Raw genomic sequence first — 25279 nt, 5'->3', positions numbered from 1 at the left:
ATAGAATATTTGCTTGTTGATGTCACTCCTCAACTACCAAATCTCCTTGGTATGTTAACCATTCCCTCTTTCTTTCCAATCTTCCACTTGAACTCTTCCTTCCCCATTGTACCATAACACATACATTTTCTTTAATACACAAGGAAAATAACGTCTTTCACTCATACAGAGCACAGTTACAAATCTACGTATTTTTTTCCCACCTTTTTTTTTTTTAGCACTCCCACTAAATCAACCCAAAGATGTTTGTAATTTGATAGTGTTTTCATTCATAACATCAACTTGAAGTTCCTTCACATTTTACATCGTTGTAAAATCAACAAACTTACATGCCATGGCAGTTATTATAGATGAAATAGATAACATTTCTAAAAGGTACCACACTGGTACACCCTAGGTCTGCTAGTGTTCGGAGAAGCCATATAAATCCAGTTGTTTTCTGTCTAGTAAAATCATTCATTGCTCAGTAGCATTTTTAACAGCTAACGGAAGGAAAATCGGTAAGAAAACAGGGCTTTTTGGACTTAATAAATCAGTGAAACTAGATTGAAAGGGGAATAACAGTTTTCCCCTTGTTCAGTAAATTACAAAATAAAACAACTAAACTCTCTACTCATTCTACGTAATAACAAAGAACAACTGCCGATAGTGTACCCGTTTGTAAAATAAAATGTGCTTGGTTTAGATGTCAGGTAGTTGGGGAAGTGTATCAGAACAAGAAATCACAATATTATGATTCACAAGTAACCACTGTCAAGCAGCCACAGAATACACAACAGACTGAGTAACCACCAGTAAGTGATCACATGATCACAGAATACACAAAATACGACGAGTAACCGCCTTGTAGCAGATACAGAGAAACACAAAGCTACTACCAAGTTTTTCAGATTGAGAAAGACAAGACAAAGACAGCAAGAGGTACAGAGGTGAGCTCTTCACATTAAATCACAGCTGCTCACACTGGCAGTTCAGATACACAGGTGTAGCGACTGCTGCAGCTTGACTGGAACACGGGATACGACAGCGGTCCCATCAGTCGAAAGGATAAATATGGAGATAAATGAGGGCTAGAGTACAGGACTGAAGCTCCAGGCCAATCAGCCAAGATGGTAAACAGAATGTGGAGAATGCACATGAACCAGTCCTGATCAGGAGCCCACAAAACCAATCATCTTCACTCACATGAAGATGAGGAAGGGTTCACTATAGGGAAGGAAGGCACACGCCACTCGGGGACGTAACACAGACTCTGCAGGCTAATTACTGTCATTGTGTTTGTGATGTAACCTCTTTCAACCTAAAAGTCATATCCTATTTCGAATCTTTAAATAAGACTATGATACTTACAGTATTTGTACCACAACATTTATTTATGGCTTTGCCACTTTTTTCATTTTAAATTAGAAATGTATTGTAATGTGGTTGCTACTTGTGGGTTTGCAAGTGAGAACTCATCGATGATAAGTGAGTTTGCATATCAAGACTCTTCAAACAAGGACATTCTTGATTCTAGTGATAGTCATGAATGTTGCTGAAACAAAGGAAACATCAATGCTTATCTCACAAAAGGACACCAGGAAACCTTGTCCCATTCTTTCCACTGCAAAGTGATTAAACTTTCTTTTTCATTTCATTCACCTTATCAATATTCTTTTTCATCCTAACCATGTTCTCTCTTTTGATATAATTTTCTGTCATGTTTGTACAACAGAGGTTCATTTTCCACACTAATTCCAGATTGTTGCGAACTAGGTTGCATTTATGCAATTGTCTGTCAATGACAGGCTCACCTTCATCATTAAGGTAGTATTTGGAATCTTTTAATTTTTTTTTTTTTAAGATAATTTCGTTTCTGAAAGATGCACTACATGACAAGCATTCATAATGGGCCAAAAAAGCTTTAGTCCAGAAAAAAAGCACAATCATTAAAATAATGAGAATATTATAACTATATGAACAAGACTTACACTTGATGTTACGATGCCACCTCTGACATCCAAAACATGAAAGCGGAACACATTGTGCACCAATCGAAAATAAACATGCAACACTAAAAAGAGAGCAACTAACATAAAAACATAAAATGAAACAAATATTAAAATAATTCTTTTTGAAACAGTTCATAGCTTTAAAACATGTTTTAATGCATGCTTATGACCAAATCAAACGGATTGGACCTGAGCCACACAGCCTTCTCTTCACCACAAAGAGTGGGCAGACTACACGAAAGGCAAAACTCGAGCACAACATTCATACATATGCAAACGAGGAAACAAATACACAGAACATAGAGGATAGAGATACAGAGAAGATAGACAGAGCAAGAGAGAAAAGAAAAGAAAAGAAAAGAAGCAGAATCCAAATCCAAAACATCTGGAATGAAATGCTGACAGCCGGGGAACAGAAAGAATTCCCAGGACGGCCAATGGCCAAACATAAAGAAACCTGAGTGAGGAGAGGACAGGGAGAAGGAAATAGGTAGAGCAAGTGAGGAAAAAAGAGACAGCGAGAGATAGGCACACAGCTTGAACATTCATTTGCTTGAGGAGCAACAAAAAAAAAAAAACTTGTGAAAGAGATTGTTTTTTTGTTTTTTTTAACTGTGTTTATAGTAACCATGTCAGCAGGACAAACATGTACTAACATAAGTATGAGGCTTAACTGACTCATTCGGACTGAGATGTCTCAGTTTGTATTTAAAGTCCTGAAGCAAGTTATACTGATGGATCTCAGGAAGGGAGCATGGAGGTTCTTTTTTTGAAAGAAGGAACAATAGAAAAAGTCCCTTCTTCCCTTATTTTATTTTTATTTTATTTGTTTGCGGACAGACGTGCCTTGTTTTGAGAGGCAATGCTATAAAGGCTATGTATTACACAATGATGTGTAATTGCATGTGTACATTTCCTTTATGCTTTATTTGAATATTTTGATCACTTCTAAGGCAGAACATAATTTCCCCGTCTCTTTCTCTTTCTCTTTCAGCTGAGTCCCAGGGCCCCCGGAAGGATGTTGTTTTCCTCGTTGATGGATCCGATGGTGTTGGACGGGAATTTGCTATCATCCAGGAGTTCATCCGCCGGGTCGTGGAGAGTCTCAATGTGGGGGAGAACAAAATCCGGATTGGTGTGGTCCAGTATGGTGACTTTGCTCAGGCTGACATGTACCTGAACACGCATACAACTAAAGAAGGAGTTTTGAATGGGATCAGGGAAATGAGCCATCGAGGAGGTAGACAACGTAACCTGGGTCAAGCATTGCAATTTGTCAGTCAGGATGTACTGACAGCAGCACGGGGTAGCAGAAAGCAAGAGGGCGTACCGCAGTTTGTGATTGCCGTGTCCAGTGGCCCTTCTACAGATGATGTCAATCGTGCAGCGTCTTCCCTCAAACAATCTAGAGTTCTTCCTTTCAGCATTGGGACAAGGGATGTTAACCCCACAGAGCTGCGGGTGGTGTCATATGTGTCCAACTTTGCCTTCACTGTAGATGACCTCCCTGGCTTGTACACAGTCCAAGAAAACTTAATCAACACTCTCACTGAGCTGTCAGATGATGACATCGCCAGGATGCGTCCGGAGTTCCCGACTTATGACGGTTAATTGATTTAATTAAATTTTGACAAAGAAATATTTATTTTTATAGTATTCATTCAACTTTCTCAGTCATACTGTATGTCTTGTATATGTATAGGAACTTTGTCTTAAGTAACAATAATCACACCTTGTGACTGTGCTTGTATTCTTTTGAACAGTAATCACACCAGTACCTGCAGGAGGAGAAAAGAGGGATGTCGTATTTCTAATTGATGGCACGACCGCGGTGCGCAGCGAGTTCCCTTCCATCCGTGACATGATAAGAAGAGTTGTGGAGAAGCTGGATATTGGATTGGACAAGGTCCGAGTTTCAGTGGTGCAGTACAGTGATGAACCAAAGACAGAATTTCTTCTAAATGAACTGTCCAGCAAAAATGAGGTACGCCAGGCTGTGATGAGACTTCGAAGCAAAGGCGGTAATCGCTTAAACACGGGTCAGGCAATTGAGTTTGTTGGCAGAAACATCTACCAGAGGGCAGCAGGAAGCCGCATTGAGGAGGGTGTGCCTCAGTTCCTCATTCTAGTTACAGGTGGCAAGTCCGCAGATGATGTGTCCGCGCCAGCTGAACAACTCAAGAGAAGCCAGGTTGCACCTCTTGCCATTGGTTCACGGAATGCAGACTCAGACGAATTGAGACAGATTTCTCTCAAGCCAGAGCTTGCATATACAGTTGACAGTTTCCAACAGCTTCCAAGAGTGGAGTCACAGATCATCGATTCAGTCACAACAATGTCCACGGCCGATATCGTCAGTAGTTATGTTCCTCCTGTAGTGGACCTCGGTAAGACATGTTATATATTTAATATTTACACTACGTTCAAGTTCAAACTGCTAAAAGCAATTACTGAATAATTTTCATTATGTGCGTTTCAACATTTACTTGTTGCTGCTACAGTTGTAGAATGAAAAAAAAAAAATCTTATGGCTATATTATTTTTACAATATATTTCTCAACAAAGTGTGTTTCTTTTTCTCCTTGTTGTGCTTACTTTTCAGCAAACCTGGACCTTGGGAGAAAGGACATTATCTTTCTTATTGATGGCTCAGACACTACAGGTCCTGCTGGGATTGCTCATATCCGTGATTTCATCCTCAACATTGTCCAACAACTTGATGTGCAGCCTGATCAAGTGCGTGTGGCCGTTGTCCAGTACGCTGACAGAGTTAAAACAGAGTTCTCACTCAACTCACACAACAACAAGCCAGCTGTTATCTCTGCCATCAAAAGACTTCGTCAGATGGGTGGACGGTCATCAGAACTGGCGAATGCCATTGAGTACGTCATACAGAATGAGTTGAAACTTACTGCCGGAGTTCGTCCATCGGAGGCCTCCCAGCATCTTGTAGTTCTCACAGGTGGACGCTCTACCCAAGATGTTTCCATCTATGGACCACTGCTGAAGGGCTCTCGGGTGAACTGCATCGGTATTGGAGCTGGTGGGGCTGACACAAGACAGTTAAGCCAAATAAGTACCACTTCAGAGGATGTAATTCCGGTTCCTACCTTCCCTGGCCTCCCAGCTATAAAGGACAGGTTTATTGCCAGGTTGAGAGGGTCCATCATTGACCCACCAACTTTTGACCCACCCAGTAAGTTAAAGCAAACATTTCCACATACCTCAGATAATTTACACATGTTTTGGTTCTAACGTCTTTCTCAATGCAGATACATATTTAAACAAAACTTTTTCTCTCTTCTTACAGCTGATGGCCTGCCTCCACCTAAAAAGGCTGACATAGTGTTTTTGGTGGATGGCTCCATTAATTTGGGTCGGGACAACTTTAACGAAGTGATGTCATTTATCAACAACCTAATTGATTTGTTCTATACTGATAGAGATGACCTACGGATTGGTCTGGCACATTATGCTACAGATGTGACTGACGCCTTTTACCTCAACACCTACAAGGACAGGCAAGACATTCTAAATGCCATTGGCCGAGTTGAGTACAAAGGTGGACGTAGAATCAACACCGGTGCAGCCATTCGCCATGCTCAAGATGTTCACTTCACCAAAGGTAGAGGCAGTAGGATTGATGAGGGCACTCCTCAGATCCTTATTGCTATCACTGGAGGACGCTCAGGTGATGACAGCAAAACAGCAGCCCTTGGTTTGAAGAGTAAAGGTGTGAGAATCTTTGCTGTGGGAGTGGGGAACATTCAGGATGAGTTGGAAAACCTGGCAAGCGAACCCTCCACCGTGGCTCGAGCAAGCACCTTTCAGGAACTTTCAGAGCTCAATGAACAAATCCTAGAGACTTTGGATGATGAAGTTAAGGGAAAGCTGTGTGTTGGTGTGGTAGACGGGCCTAAAAGTAAGACCAATAGTATTGTTCTTTTGTTGTTAATAGACTTTATAGCTAAACTCTTTCATGTTTAAGTTGCTACAAGAAATCAGATGTTAAAGCTTTAAGATGCTTTCTGTGCTTCAACAAAAAATGGCTAAAGCAAAGTAATGCTCTGTTTTACAGCCTGCAACATAGAGGTGTTGGTAGGCTTTGATGTGTCTGCCCAGAACATCTTCAGTGCTCAGACCAACCTCCAGAGCAAGATGGGCGCCATTCTGCGCAGGATTTCCAAAATGGCACCTATCAGTTGCTCAGCTGGACAGATTCCTTCTATCCAAGTGGGCATGCTGGCCATGGATTCTGCATCTGAGCCTGTCCAGCTAGACTTCACAGACAATGCTGATGAGCTGTTTGAGGCTTTCAGAGCCCTGCGGAGTCGAGGTCCCTTTGTCCTTAACGGCAAGACCATCTCAGCTTACAACAACAGATTCAAAATACGACAGGACGGCACTGTCAAGGTTGGTTACTAAAACAGTTTGAATTAGAGATGTCCAAAACCAACCCTAAAAATCGTAGCCATGACTGTTCTAGGCATGTTTTAATGTCTGCTATGCTGATCTAAATTTTGCTTGATTGATTTGATTCTGTAGTTCCACCAGAGTGACACTTCTCTGCAGCATGTCTTGTCAATTTCAGAAATTGCATTATTCAATTAATATTTCATTTATATATCAACATTTGAGCTAATCTCTTAACTAGTGAACCCTCAGTATTTGGAAACATAATGTGGCAATTTTTGTCTTCTACAGCTCAAGGTGTCAGATATATATTTTAATCAGCATTTAGTTAAAAAATAAAGGTAAAATCAGACAGGGCCTTAAAAACTTGATTGGGACACCCTGGGTTTAAACTTACCAGTGAAACCCAGGAAAATGATACAAAGTGTAAAACTAAATTGTTTTTTTCGCCTTGACCAATTAAGGTTGTCATTCATTTGACTGATGGTCTTGATGCCCCGTATGCTGAAATGAAAAGGCGAGTTGAGGAACTTCGGCTCTCAGGTAAAAAGATGACGTAACACGATCCTTAAACATCTGAGAAACTAAAACAATGCAGCATTCTGAGGTAGTTACTGAAGATAAATATACTTATCAAACTCTTGCTAAACAGGAGTGAATGCTTTCATCTTGGTTGGACTGGAGCGGGTACCCAAATTTGAAGACGCTTTGCTGCTAGAATTTGGCCGTGGCTTCAGGTACACCAGACCCTTACGACTCAATATCATGGACTTGGACTACGAGCTTTTGGAAGAACTGGTGAGTGCTAAAGAGTCATATCAAAAATAAAAATATGTAAATAATCTTTTCCATAAATTACTTGACTTGTGCTTTATTTTGCTGCACAGGACAATATTGCGGAAAGGGAGTGCTGTGCAGTGCCATGTAAATGCACCGGCACCAGAGGAGACAGAGGAGCAGTTGGACAGCCAGGGTCTAAGGTGTCTTTTCAAAGACTCTCAAAAACATTTCCGCACCTATGCCCTTTATTTACTTTTATTTTTTTTTAATATATATATTTTTTAGTACAAGCTAACATTTTGTCATTTTGTCTTTCAGGGTAGTCCAGGATCACCAGGAAGCCAAGGACATCCTGGGGATGAGGGTGGACCTGTAAGTTTGACTGTCTTGTTATGTCTGTGCCTTTAGTGTTGATCTTGCTGTAAACTGTCCTGATGTCAAGTTTTTGATCAAATGCTTTTAGTTTCCCATCACTTTGTGTTCTCCATTCCGATTTCATCCTTTTTGTATTTTGTTAATGTATTTTATCATCTTTATTCTGCAATTACAGGGAGAGAGAGGTCCTCCTGGTGTGAATGGAACTCAGGGTTTCCAGGGATGTCCTGGACAGAGAGGTGTCAAGGTAAAGACTTTGATATTAACTTTGTTATTCAACCTCTTTGTTGTAAAACTATATTGTTTTTTTGTATTTATACAGTACAATGGTGTAACACTTTGCTTCTTCTTTTCAGGGCTCTCGAGGTTACTCAGGAGAAAAGGTAAGTGCTTTTTTTTTTTTTTTTTTAAATAGACAAAGCTGTTGGAAAAAGGCTAACTAAAAATGACCTAACCAAATACTACCTTGTTGTAGGGTGAATTTGGAGAAATCGGGCTTGATGGCATCAATGGAGAAGAGGTAAGTGTATCTTGTATTTGATTTTGTCATTCAGTCCACGTGTTGCATATGCAACACATCATACAGGATCATAATGATCACTTCATATCTGTAGCTGTCTGACAAATGACTCCTACAAATGTGAGTCTGCTTTGCTTTCTGTTGATTGTGGGCTTCAACTGACATCTTTGACATGTTTTCAGGGCAAAAGTGGAGTGGCTGGGCCCCCAGGAGACAGAGGAAGCCCTGGCAGAAGAGTGAGTCACTGAGTGCTATTTTGGTGTTTTGTTGCCCATTTTTTAAAAAACTCATAAATGGTCAGTGTTGTTAAATGTTTTTATTTGCTGTTGTTTGCTTTTAGGGTCCTAAAGGTGCCAAAGGACAAGCAGGAGACATAGGAGACATGGGAATCAGAGGCGACCCTGTTAGTATTACATAAACTGGTCATCGTGCCATTTGTCATAATTCACTTTGTAGTTATACAGTGAAATTGTGTTTGTCAATTTGCTTTGAAAGTAATGTAGTGAAAGTCAGGGAAGATAGTGCAATTATTGAATTAATTGTATTTCCAGACCAGATCACACTGAGTCATTAAGTTACATTAATTTATTTCTCAAGGGTCACTGTTCTTAACCCCTTAAGCAAGACTCTCAGCAGCGGTCAGCACTAAAAATTGTTGTATTTGATTGTTTATCATGTGACTGTTTACATCTCTCCCTCAGCCAGTCTCTCAGGCAATCAGTGTTTCAAGAGGAACATGTTCTAGTTTAACTTTCTTAGGCAGTTGTGTTTTGGGGTGTTTGAATGTACCAGAAATTGAGTGAGTGATATCTGTTTAATAGGGAACCAGTGGACAAGATAACAATCGAGCAGGGCCAAAAGGAGATCCTGGTGATGCTGGACCAGCGGTAATGTCACCCTAAACTCATTCTTTTGCTATAACAAAAAAAAACTTACTGCTGCACACACGTTATTCTTTTAGAGGTTTGATGTTGCTGTTTCTTTGTGTATGTGTTTGTTTAACTGGTGTTTCATTGGTGTATCTATCCTGAAATTACAGGGAGAGCCTGGAAATGATGGAAAGCAGGGAGGCCCTGGTGAAGTCGGAAGAAGGGTAAACATCACTGCCATGTGATCCCTGTATTATCCAAATGCTTACTTGCTTTTTGTTAACCAACTCCTTTTCCTACTATTATTTCATTAGGGAGCCGATGGCAGAAGAGGCCCACCTGGACAGGCTGTAAGTCCCTTTCTGGTGTTAATTTTTAGTATTTATAACTGACTGGAATAAGTCGTATAATGGAAATTATTAACATTTTGTTGCTTGCATGGCATTAAAGGGAAATCCCGGAAGGCCAGGAGGTGATGGTGTGCAGGGAGAGTCTGGTGTGGGAGGATCTCGAGTAAGTTCTTCACAATATTTGGCAGATTATTCACTTTACAAGCACACTTGCCAAAACACGTCTCATAGCAAATGCCGTCATAGGACTTTTAATAGTTTTCTTGGCTGCAGTTGTTACATGACAAATTATTTTTGACTGGATTGTCACTGCAGTATTTATATATCCATTCAAGTGACTTCATTCCTATTGCATGGGCTGGCAATCCAGCTCTAATAAGTGAAAAAAAAAAATGGTGCATGATGGACGTCTGGCTTGTCTTTTTCAAGGGTCCACCTGGACCAAATGGTGCACCAGGACCAAGAGGAGAAGATGGGAACCCTGGACCTAGGGTAAGTGAAGCTAATAGCTGAAGTTTTCTATCTTAAGACATCTTAAATTTAACTCTAATATATCAATGTTTTATTTTCTAGGGTCCCGGAGGAAGCCCTGGCCCTGCTGGCGAGAAGGGTAGAAGAGGAGCTCTTGGTCGCAAGGTACTGAATGGAGTGTAATTTGGTGTGGCTTCCATAACAGGCTTGTTTCATTTCAAAACACAATGGCCTAAGCCAGGCTCTCTCGCATTACTGGACACACATGTGTAATCTATTTGAGCAAACAGGAAAGTACTGTAAGAAAACATTAGGTCCCTGCTGCAAAGAATTCATATGAGCCTAATTAAATCTGACCTAACAGCTGAAGGATGTATTTCACTCTTATTTTAAAGCTTTCACATTCTCTTTAAATCTTAAACTAGTTCTGTCCTTGTCTCATTCTCTGTATCTGTTTATCTCTGTGCCATTGCAGGGTGAGCCAGGAGACCCAGGACCTAAGGGTGTTGTTGGATCCCTTGGACCCCGTGGAGAGCCAGTAAGAATGAAACAACATCCTTTTTTATTATCATCTTATTTGCATCATCACTCTACGTAAGACTGTTGGAAAATGAACAAAATAAACACTTCACAAGTAAAAATATCAGACTTACATGCTGTAATCAGGCTGCTTAGATGACTATTGAATAATTGGGAAACACCGTCTTGGCAGCAGAACCTGCTACTAAAATTGGGCTGCAAGTCTGAGAAGCAATTTCTTTCAACCCTTGTTATGATTTATGTCACTGTGGATTTTATATCTAAGGAAGTATGCGGTGTGTTTTTAATCAGGGTACTGACGGTTCTGTTGAGGGTTTTCTTATTTTGTGTGTTTGACTGGTACTATACAGTAACAGCGTATATAATGTTTGTTGGGAAAAAGGCAAAAAGCACTTTTTTCTTTTCTTCCTTTTAGGGTGAAGACGGTAGAGATGGGTTCGGTGTTTTAGGACCTAAAGGAAGAAAGGCAAGTGATTTTTGATGTCTTGTATGTGGTAAACTTAAAGTGTGTCTTAATTAAAGACATCAAAGTCTTTTCCTGCACTCACTCCTTGTGTAATATTGAGTGAAGCTATAAAGAGGGGGATGGCTCTGATGCATTTCATGATGATTTATTAGTAAACCACTAATACATTGTGATAGTTATGAACCAAATAATACCTAAAGTGTACGTAAATGTTTCTTTTCAGGGTGATGAGGGTTTCCCAGGATTCCCAGGACCCAAGGTAATGGAAAACACAAACCTTGAAGTGAAATTTTATCCAGGGTTTGCAAAATAGAGGATTGAGGTAAACACTCAGGTGATTAGGGCCTACCTTTTGATGATGGTCATTTGCATTTCCATCTCTTCTATAATCTCAGGGAGCAGGTGGGGATCCTGGCACCCAGGGCGGCCCTGGACCCAGAGGAAATCGTGGACAGAGAGTAAGTTTTAAGTCTGCATTTTGATTAAGTAAACTTGCTACGTGCACATAATATGCCACATGATTTCACACTGCAAATGCTGAGAAAACACAGCTTGTTCCAGAACTTTGCTGCACACATATGTTTGGTGTGATACACGAGAGGCCTGTTTTTTGAAGTTTTGGTTCAAACATATAGCATGCATTCTTGGCAGTGAATGAGTTGCATGCACATTAGTGTATTTCAGTCTTTGAAGAGAGAGCTCTGTTTCAAACTACTGACAGCTGAATTGCTTTCAAAGTGAATTCCTTCAGCTCACTGATAATTCTTTCCAGGGTGTCTCTGGGAGTATCGGTACACCCGGACAGAAGGGAGAAGTTGGATACCCTGGACCATACGTAAGCACAAAATTCTATACTTTGTTTACAAGTTCTTTAAATGTAATCTCAATGACATGGTGCCACCACAGCAGAAAATGTAATTATGATTTACATTATATAGTGTCTTGACTGGTCTGTTGCTTGTGTCTCGTTATGGATTTGAAACTTTTGTGACTGCAAACTGCATGATCATTAAATTTGTCACAGGTTCTCAGAAAATACCTTTGTTGTGTAGGATAAGAATTACAAAATCTAATGTTTTGTCGGGCAGGATGTTCCTCCATCCATTGTCAGCTGTTAATGCAACTGTTTTTGTGCCACAGGGTTTGAAAGGACCGAGGGGACCAGGCGTCGTGGTACGTGTACATTTATTGGAATAAGTTGTACTGAATGATAGAGCAAAACTAATTTCACTGATGTCTCAATATGATTTCTTAGAGTCCCACTACTGCCATTGATTAAACCCTTAAAACCTCATCTGTGATGATAAGAAGTGCAAATGTGGATGGGGTTTTTTTCTATGAAATTAATTCCTTCATGCCTTAAAATATGTTCTATCAAACTATACACATTTGCCCCCTTACTATGGGCCAACAACGATTATGCAAATTGGTGCCCTGCCTCTATCGTCACCCACCTCTCCTCGCTTGCTGCAGTCCAAGCTACAGCTACAGCTCTGCTCAAACACTGTAAAACTTCTCAACACTACACAACAGCAAGTTGTAATACTGGAGTAATTCAGCCATGCATGTTCAAACCAGAAACAAATACTGAATACTGACAGACTAAGCCCCAACCAAGGATTGGATTACACTGCATTTAAGATTGTCATCAGTATGCTTAAGTTTCAAGATGGAAATGTTCAGCCATGGTGTTGACTACCTATTTTGCTCATGATATATCCTCCACTATAAAAAACATAATATGGACACATCAACAGGGTATAAAAGTTTAATGTCTTGTTGTCCCCTCAGCAATGTGACCTGGTCAAGAAGATCAGAGAAAACTGCCGTAAGTATAAATAATATCTTTGAATATCTTTCAATGTCGTTTAATGATTTTTAAAAGTAATAATGTCCATGTATTCCATGCTACAAAAATATCTTACCATGTTTTGTTTTATTTTCTTTACCAGCTTGCTGCTATGGTAAGTACCAAAATAGCTTTCATTGAACAATACCTCTTGAGTTACTGTGTATGTACTGTATCCACTACTGTATAAAGAACCAAATCTTCTATGTGCACACCATTAGGTCAGCAGGAATGCCCCCTGTACCCCACTGAGTTGGCCTTTGCCCTGGACGTCTCTCAGGGCCTGGGCCGTCCAGCCTTCAACAGCATGCGTGACACCGTCCTGCGCCTAGTCAAAGACATAACCATCGCAGAGAGCAACTGTCCAAGAGGAGCTCGTGTTGCTTTGACCTTGTACAACAATGAAGTGACCACCGAGGTCCGCTTCGCAGATGCAATGAAGAAACGTGCCCTGGTGGAGCGCATTGAAGGTCTGCAGATCCCACAGACAAGAAAGCCACGCAACTTGGAAACAGCCATGAGCTTTGTGGCCCAGAACACCTTCAAGAGAGTGCGTAGTGGTTTCCTTATGAGGAAGGTGGCCGTCTTCTTTGTCGGTGATCAAGTCGGTCAGGCGCAAGGAATTACTAACGCAGCTCTCCGCCTCCATGACGCTGGAATCGCCACTCTGTTGCTGGTCAACCGTGACGACAGAGCACTCAGCAGAGCAGTGCAGGTAGAACAAAAGCCGACTGATGCCTAAAAGTAAAACTTCATCTTTATAGGACAGGCGTAGTTCACGCCTTCAGTGAAAAACATACGTTGTATTTTCAACATTTTTTTCCTTCTTCTTTCACACCAGGTCAATAACACAGTACTGGCCCAAGTAATCGTCATGCCCAACCCTGGAAGTTCACAGTACAACTCAGTCCTCCAAAAAGTTATGAACTGCCATGTCTGCCTAGGTAACAGATTTGTTTGTGTACATTGATATTGTTTTTGTTTTGTTGAGTGTTATCCAGATTTGTTGTCTCAGAGATACGAAAAAAAAAAAAATTTTCTTTTTTTGAGATGATTTGTTTTCTGTTAAGAAACTTGGGGATTTTTGCATTATTTGTCCTGTATTTATTTTTTAAGCATGACTTCAGATGTGCTGCATTGGAAACAAACAAACAAACAAAAAAAACTTGACTCTAATCATAGTTTTGAAGCATTTTTCAAAATGATGTAGTAATGATAATGATTTCTTTTTTAGATATCTGCTCTCCAGACCAAATATGTGACTACATCCCCCCATCGGGCACCCGAGACAGACGGTCTTCCACCTCAGACGTGGACATTGACATGGCTTTCGTCATGGACAGCTCTGAGTCTACCTACCCAACAGTCTTTGCTGAGATCAAACGCTACATAGCTCACATGGTGGATCGGCTTCACGTGTCTTCAAATCCCTCATCTTCCGTTCACCACGCGAGAGTGTCTGTGATCCAACAAGCACCTTACGAGTTCATCTACAACAAGACCGGCTCTCCTATCCACGTGGACATCGGCCTGACTGAGCACCACTCATCTCAGGACATTGTCAAATTCCTCCTGGAGAAGACGCCGCAATTGGAGGGCGGCCGCGCGCTGGGAGCAGCTATCGAGTCAACAGTGGAGCAGGTGTTCGAGAAAGCGCCTCTGCAACGTGACAAGAAGGTGCTCATGCTCTTTGTGACGGGAAGTGTGGAAGAAGAAGAGGAGCAACTTGTTCGTATTGCCACCGAGGTCAAATGCAGAGGCTACTTCGTGGTCATTTTTGCTGTGGGTGAAACTCTGAGTGCAGCGGATGCTCGCGTCTTGTCACGTATGGTCAGCGAGCCTTCGGATGTCTTCATGAAGCGGCTGGACAGCATCTCACACTTTTACGACAAACACATCCAGACCTTTGGCCAGCTGCTGCCAAAGTACATCAGCAGTAAGTTCACGATAGATATCAGTTCCAGTCATCGATTTGTAATCCCTTTGTGTTCTTCAATATGTAATATTTTAGAATTAATGCCAATAATTGCGTCAGTCTAACAAAGTCACTTGCTGCTGTGTTTTGTGTTACTTTGCTTTTCAGTTGAAAATGCTTTCTACATGTCACCTGAAGTCTCCAAAAACTGCAAGTGGTTCCAGAGTGACCAGCCACTAAAAAACCCCTTCACATCATCACAGCAGCAGGAGTAAGTTGTGTGATTGATTAATTCTTTTTTTAAGACTGGTTTATTGTTCATTTCTTAGAAACATTCATGATTTTGTTCACAATTTACAGGAAGCATCAGAAACATCATGAAATTCAGCAAGCAGTTCATCAAAGAAAGCACAAAGGTAAGAGTGTGGATGTACTGAAATAAGCTTCAGCTTCTTCTGCAGCTTAAACTGTTGTTTGGACTGGTTATTGCCTTTTGCTTCACTGTGAGTCATGCATAGTACAGCCAACAAGTCAGGTAGCAACCAGTATGCATTGTTCACGTTTCTTTCAGATTCATTCTGTCCTTTACTATAGATATACAAACCAGTGTTCATTTGGTCAACGACAACTTAAAACTTTTCGTTGACGACCCTTTTTTTCCGCGACTAATTTGTGACAAGAACGAGTAAAGACGTGACGAAAAAGATGACGCTGGTCTGACAGTCTGGATTACAACCATCCTCTGTGCCAGGGGTGTCAATCTCAAAAACACAGTGGGCCAAAATTTAAAACCTGAACAAAGTCACGGGCCAACATTGAACAAATGAACCTTTTAATAAGGACTGAAACTAATTTTGCTTTAACATTGAATATGGAACAAGCAGCGCTTATTACCATACATTGTATATAACTTAATAGTGGAGACATGCAAAATCAAATTATAAATAAAAAAACACATCAATGGCACAGTGACAGTTGTAGTGTGAAGTTGCTATGCTTACTGTCACAGAGGAGAGGGAGTTTCTGGGTCCTGTCCTGATTGACGCGCCAAAACAACAACAGGGCATTATGGGATTTGTAGTATTAGCGGTGAGTGCGCTGTACAGTATAATACCGGGGTCAGCTGTAGTAGTCATTTGGTATTGTCTCGCGGCCAAATATAATTACAAAGCGGGCCAAATTTGGCCAGAGTTTGACACCCCTGCTCTGTGCAGTCAGTGTTTGTCAAACTGTGTGGCGCCTCCACGGCTGTACATTTTAACTGCGAGCATAGTTTTTCTATAAACATGATGGACAGTAGTACGCACATTTAAAAGGCGCTCAGCTCGTAGAAAAGTCCGTTCATAAAACTAAATAAAAAAATAATAATAATAATTTAAAAACTCTGCTCATAGAAAACTTTTCATTGTGGGCAAATTTGTGTAGAACGCGCTTTGTATTTGGTCGCTCACCTGTCAGAGGAGCTGCTCTGCAGACACCTGCTAGCATCTACCGGAGCAGCATGTGAGGCGTTCAGGGAACATCTGTAAAATGTAGCATCTATCGGAGCAGCATGTGAGGCGTTCAGGGAACATCGGTAAAATGTACCATCTACCCATGGGCACTTTCAGCAATTGTTTAGTCTGTGTTAATGAGTGATATTAGATGAGGATTGTTGACAACATACATATATTTTAGGATTAAAACATTTTACAAATGTCAAGTTTTGTATCACTGAAAATCTAAGTTATAACTAAGTTATGCAAAAACAGCTATTCATCATCATGCATGGTGGATTAATAGCTGGGGCAATGCTGAACCAAAGTAAGGGAGTGGGGCGACCAGATCATTAGCTGGTGCGACCAATGTAGAAAGTGGGTGGCACCAGTGCTACAACTGAAAAAGATTTTTGTCCTCCGAAGGTGGGCCTGACAGAAAGCATTTGAGAACCACTGGTTTAGATGCTTAAACATAGTTATAGATATGCTTACAATGGACAAACATGACAAACATCCTTTTGCAAAATCTATTACAGTATAACAAAACTGTCAAAATACTTAAAAAGACTAAAATGAGACTAAAACTGATTATCCCAGACTAAATTTTAACTAAAACAAAATAAAACTAAGAGACTAAAATGTGACTGTCTTTAGTGAGTGTCTAAGACTAAAATTAAATTAAAAATTCTTGTCAAAATTAACACTGATACAAACCCTAAATATATGGCTGGACACATTATTTCTTACACTCTTCCAAAACAGCTCTTGTCTTCTGTGATTTTACTGCACTTTTTTTGACACCTTTATGTCTTCACCCTTCAGACTCAGAGGAGCTACACGTCTCCAATGTCACCTCCAGCAGCTTGAAATTGCGTTGGAGCAGCCCAGACCCCAAGCTCTTTGTCTACTTTGAGGTAGCCGTGACGCGACTGCACGACCATGTGTTGGTGCTGAAGACCAACGTGTCAGGCACAGAGCTTTCTGTGGACAACTTGGAAAGCTCTCAAACGTATCATGCTGTGGTGACTGCTTACACATCAGAAGGTCAAATTGTCTCAACCCGCAAGGGCATCATCACTACCAGTAAGTCTATCGACACCGACAGCTGCTCTAGAATCTTTTAGACCACTTTGCTTTTGTTTGCAGAGTACGTGTTGTAGGTTTAATTATAAATTGCTAAAATTTTGCCCATTAGTTGACATTTAATAATCTATAATGACAAATTGCAAACATGTAAATTCAGAATTGAAGTGTCTCCTTTGCAAAATGTTCAGATCCTTCTTTCATTTTTTTGGGAGAAGCCAGTTTGGCAGGTGTTACAGCTTTTAGGCTTCTTGGTTAAGTCTCTGCAGGCTGCTGAAAGGGGCACCATTGCTCTGGCAGGCTTTCTTAAAGGACCTCTCTTTATGTGGCTGCTTTTATCCTTTGCTGAGTTCTGACCAGTCCTCCCTGTTGCTTAAAAGTGTTACCATAGCATGATGCTGCCACTGCCATGCTTCATTGTAGAGATTATATTGGCAGCTGATTAGTCGTGCCTTCTGTTTACCAGACATGTTGTTGCTCTCAGAATCTGCTAAATGCAGTTTTACAAACTCTAAGCGGGCCACCATGTGCATTTTAAGAGCAGTGGTGGTTCTGTTTTTTTTCCATTCCACAGTTACTGAGGCCACGACACCAGTGGAAATGATTTTATACTCTTGCTCTGATCTATGCTTCACCACAGTTTTGTTATGGAGGTCTAGATCTGCCATGCAATAAGAAATGTGAGGCATTATGTACACAAGTATGTGCCTCGCTAAACTCAATCCAGATCAGCTCAGTTTACACAGGTGGGCTTATGGTGTAGACACATGCTAGTGACAATTAAAGCACACAGGGTGGACATGATCACAACTGGGAGCGCCACAGTAAAGGATCTGACTATTTTTGTAAATAAGAGATTTTGGTAAAAACAGGTTTAGATAAATTTCAGAATAGAGAGTGACAATATCAGATACATTTACATTTCAAATTATTGTTTTCATTTTCCTTTCTTGTGACAAATCTGTATAGGCCCTTTTAAAGAAAAATTAAATCAAAATATCAAGTGGCTCACTATTTTCTCCCTTTGACTGCTTGTTTCACTTCACAGAAGCAGCAGAGCACAAGCCAGTCAGCCAAGACAGCAGTACTGTAAATACCACACCACTGGACAAACCAGAAACTGGTAAGTGACTGGGCAACTTTTATTAACATTTCTTCTGACCTCATCCTGCATTCACGTATTGGAACAGCAGTACACTGGACAGGTAACCAAGAAGTTCTAACAATGTTTTGTCCTTGAGCTAGCTCGTGTAGTATTGTATGTTTGGCTCAGGTTCCAAGTCATACAAATAAAACCTGAAGCTTCAACTCAAACAACCGAATGTGCTCGGCTCCAGTGCTCTGAGGACTACTACACAAATGTGCAATTAATTAAGTTATGGGTACAAGCCAAACTACACTGTAGGCCATTCAGGACAACTTGCGAAATCTACATCTCTCTTGATGTCTTGGTTTGTAGATTAAATCTTTTCCAGAACGTGTTGTGACAAACGTGTCAGTTGGGGCTGAAATATGTGGGACTTTAGGGAACATTTTATTTAGTTAGAAAATAGAAGCAGTGAAGATGATGACGCCTTACAGCTGCTGCTTCTTACTGAAGCCTCGCAATGTAAAGTACAAGTGAAACATGAGAGTGTCTTTACTCGTCATAAATTCACCTTTTGAAGAGCCAGGCTTCTCCAACTGCCCTGCTGTCATTCACTTATGATTTTGAAAATAACAACTCTGCCCTCATTTTGAAAGAAGGCAATGAGTGCTGTGCTATCGTAGCGTAAGCCAGAAGGGCTCTGCAGTTTACACAGCACTGTTCTGGAAAGGAATTAACTGAAAATGCAAGATGATTTTTGTCATAATTGGCTACGAAGAAGTGTTTCTGGTGACATAAAGCTAGCCCGGACCACACGGTCATGCACATCTTAGTTAACTAAAATTAACTAACATTTACCAGTAATTGTAGTTAGAACTAACTTTTCACACTTCACCTGCGAAAACCTGGAATTAATCCTCTTTTATTCCACTGACAACTTTTAATGTAAATGCAAAAACAATCCTAGTAATGCAGTCACCCTTTATAGAACGTAGTGTCATGTTGAATGCTGTTTCTTTTCCTCTGTCAGTAGAAAGACTCATTTGGTAAACACCCCTAAACTTCTCATATGATTTTATGACCTGCAACTTTTTAACAGCACACTATCTGCTATGTAGTTGAACACTTAATCCTAACCCAAACTCATCCTCTCTCCCTGTCTGTCCTCCACCACTGCTGTTGTTCATGTTTTTGTTTTTTTTGTTGTTTGTTTGTTGTTCGTTTTTTTTTTTGCATGTTCTAGTTAATGAATTTGCAGACCCATGCTCACTTGACTATGACCCTGGAATACCGTGCAAAGACTATCAGGCTAAGTGGTTCTTTGACAGAAAGAACGGGTTCTGTACACAGTTCTGGTATGGAGGTTGTGGAGGCAATGAGAATAGGTTCGAGACTGAGGCCCTCTGCTTGAAAAACTGCATGAGGTCAGGTAAGTGGTCCTTGCTGCTGCCAGGATGTCTGCGGGGATTTGCCAGTGCCTGGTTTAATGCAGCATATTATGCGTTTCAACTCGAGATAAAAAAATGGACTGTTTGCTAAACTGTGCCCCCAGTGATCAGTATTAGCAGCTATATTAGACTGACTTTATTTATCCCAGAGGGAAATTCAGTTGTTACAGCAGCAATATTCAACAAAGCAAAAAGGCAACACAGAATATTAGGGAAGGGTATAAATAAAGTTAAAAAAAACAAGACAAAAATCTAGAAAATATGGACTGCAAGGTGGCTCGGTGGTTAGCACTGTTGCCTCGTAGCAAGAAGGTCACCGGTTTGCCTCCTGATGAGGACACTCGGGATCTTTCTGTGTGGAGTCTCCATGTACTCCCCGTGCAGCGTGGGTTCTCTCCGGGTTCTCCGGCTTCCTCCCACACAGTCCAAAAACATGTTGAGGTTCATTGGTGATTCTAAATTGTCCGTAGGTGTGAATGTGAGTGTGCTTGGTTGTCTGTCTCTAAGTGTAGCCCTGTGATAGACTGGTGACCTGTTCAGAGTGTCTCCTGTCTTCACCCTGAGTCAGCTGGGATAAGCTCCAGCCCCCCATGACCCTAGTGAGGAATAAGCGGTGTATAGATAATGGATGGATGGATGTAGGAAATATAATACAGAAAAAGTCAACAAACTTATAAGAATACATGAGAGAGATACTGAAATGTGCAAATGATAATATGCTTAGATTGACGCATTAAAAAGTCTTATTGCTGTCGGGAGGAATGACCGAGGATATCCAGGCCTGTCTTTGATTTTATTAACATGTTAAAACAGCCCAAACTATAATCAAGGACTGAGGTTGTGAGAACATTGCAGGTAGGCAGTGCTCACATCAGCGTTTCTGTCGATAACCATTTAGCAAGTGAGGTTGTTTGGGAATATACACATTATATCGCAAAAATAATAAAATTACCAGAAAAAACACTTTACAACTCAAATGTCAAATGTGGATTTCTGCTCAGAAAGGACGTTTTTAGATATTTCATACCATGTAAGAGGGCAAATCAATCCCGCTAAGTGAAAAATAGTTTTAAAAAGAATTCCTGTGTTGCCTGTGTAGTTTTATTTTCAAATATTCTAATGGGACATTCTTATTTAAAACACTGTACTGTAATATTAGGGCTAATTAACTCTACCTTGCAAACTCCTCTATCCTTGGTTATGCAGCTTTTTTCTCCTTTGGTCTTTTAACTGAACATAATGTATGAGAGCTTTTTTATGAGATTCTTAAACAAATCAATTAAAAATATTTACTGTAAATTGAGCTTTGGACTAATTCACTAAGTTTTATCTTTCACTCGCTAGTTACAGCCGACTAAATCCAGCAACAGTCGTCACTTCAACCGACAAAATACAGCTGTTGGCTTTGTTATTTATGTGAAAGAGCATCTAAGGCTAAGAGTAAAATTGACATATAAACTGCCACTAATTGGGTTCTGATTAACTTGGCATTGGACAAAATGTGGATAAAATGCTCATATGATAAGTAGTAAAAGAAAATCAACCTGCCATAAAAATCCTCCTTGTTGAACAACTGCAGATGTGCTGCTTCAAGATGAAAATGTGTGTATTTTGTTTCTACAGTGCCAGAGCCTCAGCCAAAGGTGCAACAGGTTGAACAGGTGGAGATCCTCCCGGCTCCCGGTGAGATCCGACACACACTCACTGATAATACGAAGCCTTTAAATAGCACGAGTACTTTTCTGTGAGCAAGTTATGTTACAGGATATAACTGACTTAAATGTGGGTGCACGTGTTCTCTATGAAAACCGTCAGAGAGGAAGGAAAAGCACTCTCCTTTTGATCTACTTTTAAACAAGCAAAACTCACATCAAAATGTGATTTCAATCAAACCATTTAAACCAACATTCATTTCGGGCACACGGGCGGACATCATGTCACCGGTCTTGAATATTTCATCATATTACATAATTCAATTTCCACAAACTGCATTTTAGAAAACAACAACTCCTTTGTGTTCCACTGCAAACGCGCCCGCCTCCTCTGTTCTCCCTCAGATGGTCTAAATGACTGACGGAACAAGTCAAAAAGCCAAGCAAAGGAAAACTGAGAAGGTTGTGCTTTTGTCGCAGTGGCGAGCCAAGTCATAACCGCGGAGAAAATGAATGGAAAGCCTTGTTCACTGCTTCATTGTTTTCTTGGCAGCCGTCCTCGCGCAAAGCAAGTTCAATTTGTCAGTAGCTCGTCAGCGCTGGCGTAAATTGTCTCGAGATACTTGTAGCTATACAAAATCTACTTCGAACCAAATGTGCTGCGTCTCATGATTGTGGAAAAAGTCTGTTGTGCTGGAAGCGATTTGGCTTTTATCCTTGAAATGATTAATTCCATTGTAGGGATTTTTCCCCACAACACAAACAGGTCAACGGCAAAAATCATCATTTCTTCATCACGAGTCATTATTTATAATGGTAATGATAGATTTACTGCTGATCACGCCACATGCTAATGTAATACACAAAGTGTAATTACCCTCTAATTGCATGTTTTTTTTTCCATTGATTATTATTCTTTGTTATTTCCTCTCCAGCGGCCTCCACAGCTGTGGACATTTGCCAGCTTCCTAAAGAAGAAGGTACCTGCGCCAAATTTGTCCTGAAGTGGCACTATGACACCCCCAGCAAGAGCTGCACTCGCTTCTGGTATGGAGGCTGCGGTGGAAACCAGAATCGCTTCGACACGCATGAGCAGTGTGTGACAGCTTGTGGAAAACCAGGTACATGTCTTGTTCCTATTATTAGTATTTTTTTTAATGCACAGGTAACTGCCAAATAAAGGGAAGCAGCTGAATGGTGTTGCTGCAGGAGTTCCAATAACTGCTGGAAACCCGTCGTGAAGAATCTTGAACGTCTCAGATGATCTTCTTTAAATTTATTCGCAGCCAGAGTTCTAGAGTTATGAAATCCTAATCTAGCCTTTTACAGAATCAGATTTGTGTTCTCCCAACCCAGTAGCCTGGCATTGGGAACCATTTCCCTGTTTGCTGAGGCAAAGAAACTTGGAATAAAGTTGTTTCTGAAGTAATGTAATCTAGTGATAACTTGTCACAGGCTGCAGCTGGACTGATCACAATTTCCAGGTTGTTTTTTTTGTTTTTTTTTACATGCTGATGGTTAAACTTGTCTGAACCGACCAGGCTTCCACAAAATCAGCTCATATAGCTTCACTACTAGATTATATAGATTTTGTAATAATGAGTTTAGCATCTAGTAATCGCAAAAGAATAAAAATGGTTTTCTAATTATGAGACGCTCATTTTGAAATACAGAAGTTGCTATGACAAAGTATTTGTCAGTGGATACACTACACTTCCATGCATTTTCTCAGATCATTTGGTACGAATGTGTGTCGTCATTCATCTGCTTACATATTGTAATTACAGAGTTTTTGTAGGATATCCTTAAAGAGAAATTCCAACGATTAATGATCACAAATGTTTCCGAGCACAACTCCACGTGCACAAAACGTTGTATAAAGCTCTTCAAAAACTGGGTCTAGCTGTTCTGCAAATTCTGACGAAGAAAATAGATGAACAGCATACAGTGTACACTTTTTGCTTCCACTGAGTATCAATGGCGGTAGAAAGAATGAGGGGATCTTAACGGACCTCTGTAGATCATGCAACACTTGCTAGTTTTTCAGTAAATTATCAATTTCAATGACAGCGCTGATCTCTCTGCATGCAGATGTTCCACCAAACAATTCCCTCTCTAACTATTTAGACAGGACACTGATTGCTTTGCTGCCCGGTACGACTGTGATTGGTTTAAAGACATACAGTCGTCCTCAAATGTATTCATACCCGTTCATTAAAGAAAGACAAAAAATCACAATAGTCACTCAAATAACTAGAAACTGAAAAAGTAATAATAAATAAAAATTTGCTAAATTATAATTTAGTGAAAGAAGGTGTTGCTTTTGAATGGTGGTTGAAAAGAATAATTTTAAAAATATTTAAAAAAGAAAACAACAAAACTTTCCCAGACAGACAGTTTTTTTTCCATCTTTCATGGGAGGGCATGAGTACATTTGAGGACGACTGTACAAACAATAAACTGGCCTGGTGCCATTATGCATCAGACAATATTTAACCCTCCTGTTAGCTTCACATTTACTGACATCTTTTATCCTTGGGTTCAATTTGAGTCCAGCAAATTAAACCTCCAGAAAATGATCACAAGTAAAACTGTTACCCAAGTTCATGTGTAAATAGAATAAAACTGAAAAGATGATGTCAATGGCGTATTTAGAGACGTTAAACATTGAATGGGGTCAAATTGACTCCAAAGATAAAAGAAAAGGTTCAAGTTTGCAACACTGAAGAGTTACTTGTCATGTGTAAACTAAAAAAAAAAAGGGGCTAACCACGTCTTTTCTTCTCCATTTATCCCCAGCACCGGTCAACCAAGGAGTCATTGCTTCAATAAGAACATAGGACAAAAGTGACAGACATGGCCAGCTTTTACCTCTGTGTAGGGGATGCTGAGGAGAACCATCCAAAATGGCCATACTGTAAGGATGCAATACCAAAGCAACGGTGGCTGCACTGGATTCCACAAACATGAACTTTATCCCCAACATTCTTGAAGTAGTCTTTTTAACAACAAGAAAGAAAGGCAACACGATTTGCTGCATGATTTGTTTTAACCTACTGGTGCTACGTAGTAAGTTTGTTTGACAGATGGAGCTGTTATAAGTGCATTCAGTTTTTGTAAAGTCATCTTTTCTGGAACAATGACATCATATGAATTTTCATATTTTTTAAAATGCAGTTGTTTTTTTTTAATTAAACAAGAAACATATATGAATATCTTGGACGGAGATTAGTATTAAATCAGTACATGCAGGACCGGCATTACTCAATGCAGTAATCTTTTTTTTTTTATACATATGTGTTTTTTTTTTTTTTGTTTTGAACATTCCACGTTCACATAGCAACATTGGCTTATAGTGTTTTCAAACTCACTTGATCCCTGTGGAATCATCACTTCACTATTTCACCGTCACAGAATCCACAGCAATGTTTACGCAGGTCACGTACAGCAGTGTGTGTATTTAAATGACAGCGACCAACTGCTCGGATGCAAACATTAATGTAATGTTAAGTGCACTTCTGGACCCATTGCCTCGAACACACAATTTCCAGCTGTTAAGAAAAGGAATGTACTTGTCAAGCTGTTTTTATTTTTTTTGTTTTGTTTCATTTGGGATTGCTGAAATTTGTGTTTCATCTGGGTAACAGGGAAATAAAAATGAATTAGACTTTCTAATAAACATGAGCAACTGATTCATTTCTTTCTTGTTTTTGAATTAAATCGCTGGACACCAGAAAGAGCTGCAGAGATTCACATCTGATGTCATTTACAAGTTAGAGCTGAAGAAGCGGTGGGAGAATGTTAAACCTGAAGACAGGTTTCTATAAAGTCAACTTTCATGTACAGTTGACAACAAAAGTTTACATACACGGTATAAAAAGACACATAACCTTTTTTATTTCTCACTGTCTGACATTAAATCAGACCAAACTTTTCCTGTTTTAGGTCAGTTAGGATTACCAAAATTATTTCTATTTGCTAAACGCCAGAAT

At 40.1% G+C, this 25279-nt stretch overlaps 1 protein-coding gene across 1 annotated transcript; it reads left to right on the top strand.

The window, feature by feature from the left end:
- Window positions 1–6: 6 nt before the first annotated feature.
- Window positions 7–24979, top strand: LOC103367609 (collagen alpha-3(VI) chain; the record flags this gene model as incomplete). Its single annotated transcript, XM_008295691.1, has 40 exons — window positions 7–49; window positions 2986–3597; window positions 3755–4378; window positions 4594–5187; window positions 5302–5913; window positions 6070–6404; window positions 6869–6947; window positions 7057–7202; window positions 7292–7384; window positions 7503–7556; window positions 7735–7806; window positions 7916–7942; window positions 8035–8079; window positions 8262–8315; window positions 8420–8482; window positions 8901–8966; window positions 9119–9172; window positions 9263–9298; window positions 9399–9461; window positions 9728–9790; window positions 9872–9934; window positions 10245–10307; window positions 10725–10775; window positions 10999–11034; window positions 11171–11233; window positions 11548–11610; window positions 11916–11948; window positions 12567–12603; window positions 12728–12739; window positions 12846–13339; window positions 13466–13568; window positions 13859–14560; window positions 14708–14810; window positions 14900–14955; window positions 16840–17100; window positions 18149–18223; window positions 19431–19616; window positions 21259–21318; window positions 22223–22408; window positions 24087–24979. Coding segments are annotated over 40 exons (6423 nt in total), but the record flags the coding sequence as incomplete, so codon positions are not given.
- Between the last annotated feature and the right edge of the window lie 300 nt (window positions 24980–25279).

The sequence above is a fragment of the Stegastes partitus genome, unplaced genomic scaffold (genome assembly GCF_000690725.1).
Source record: "Stegastes partitus isolate 25-593 unplaced genomic scaffold, Stegastes_partitus-1.0.2 Scaffold1070, whole genome shotgun sequence".
NCBI lineage: Eukaryota > Metazoa > Chordata > Actinopteri > Pomacentridae > Stegastes > Stegastes partitus.
This window is presented reverse-complemented; position numbering and strand designations above follow the sequence as displayed.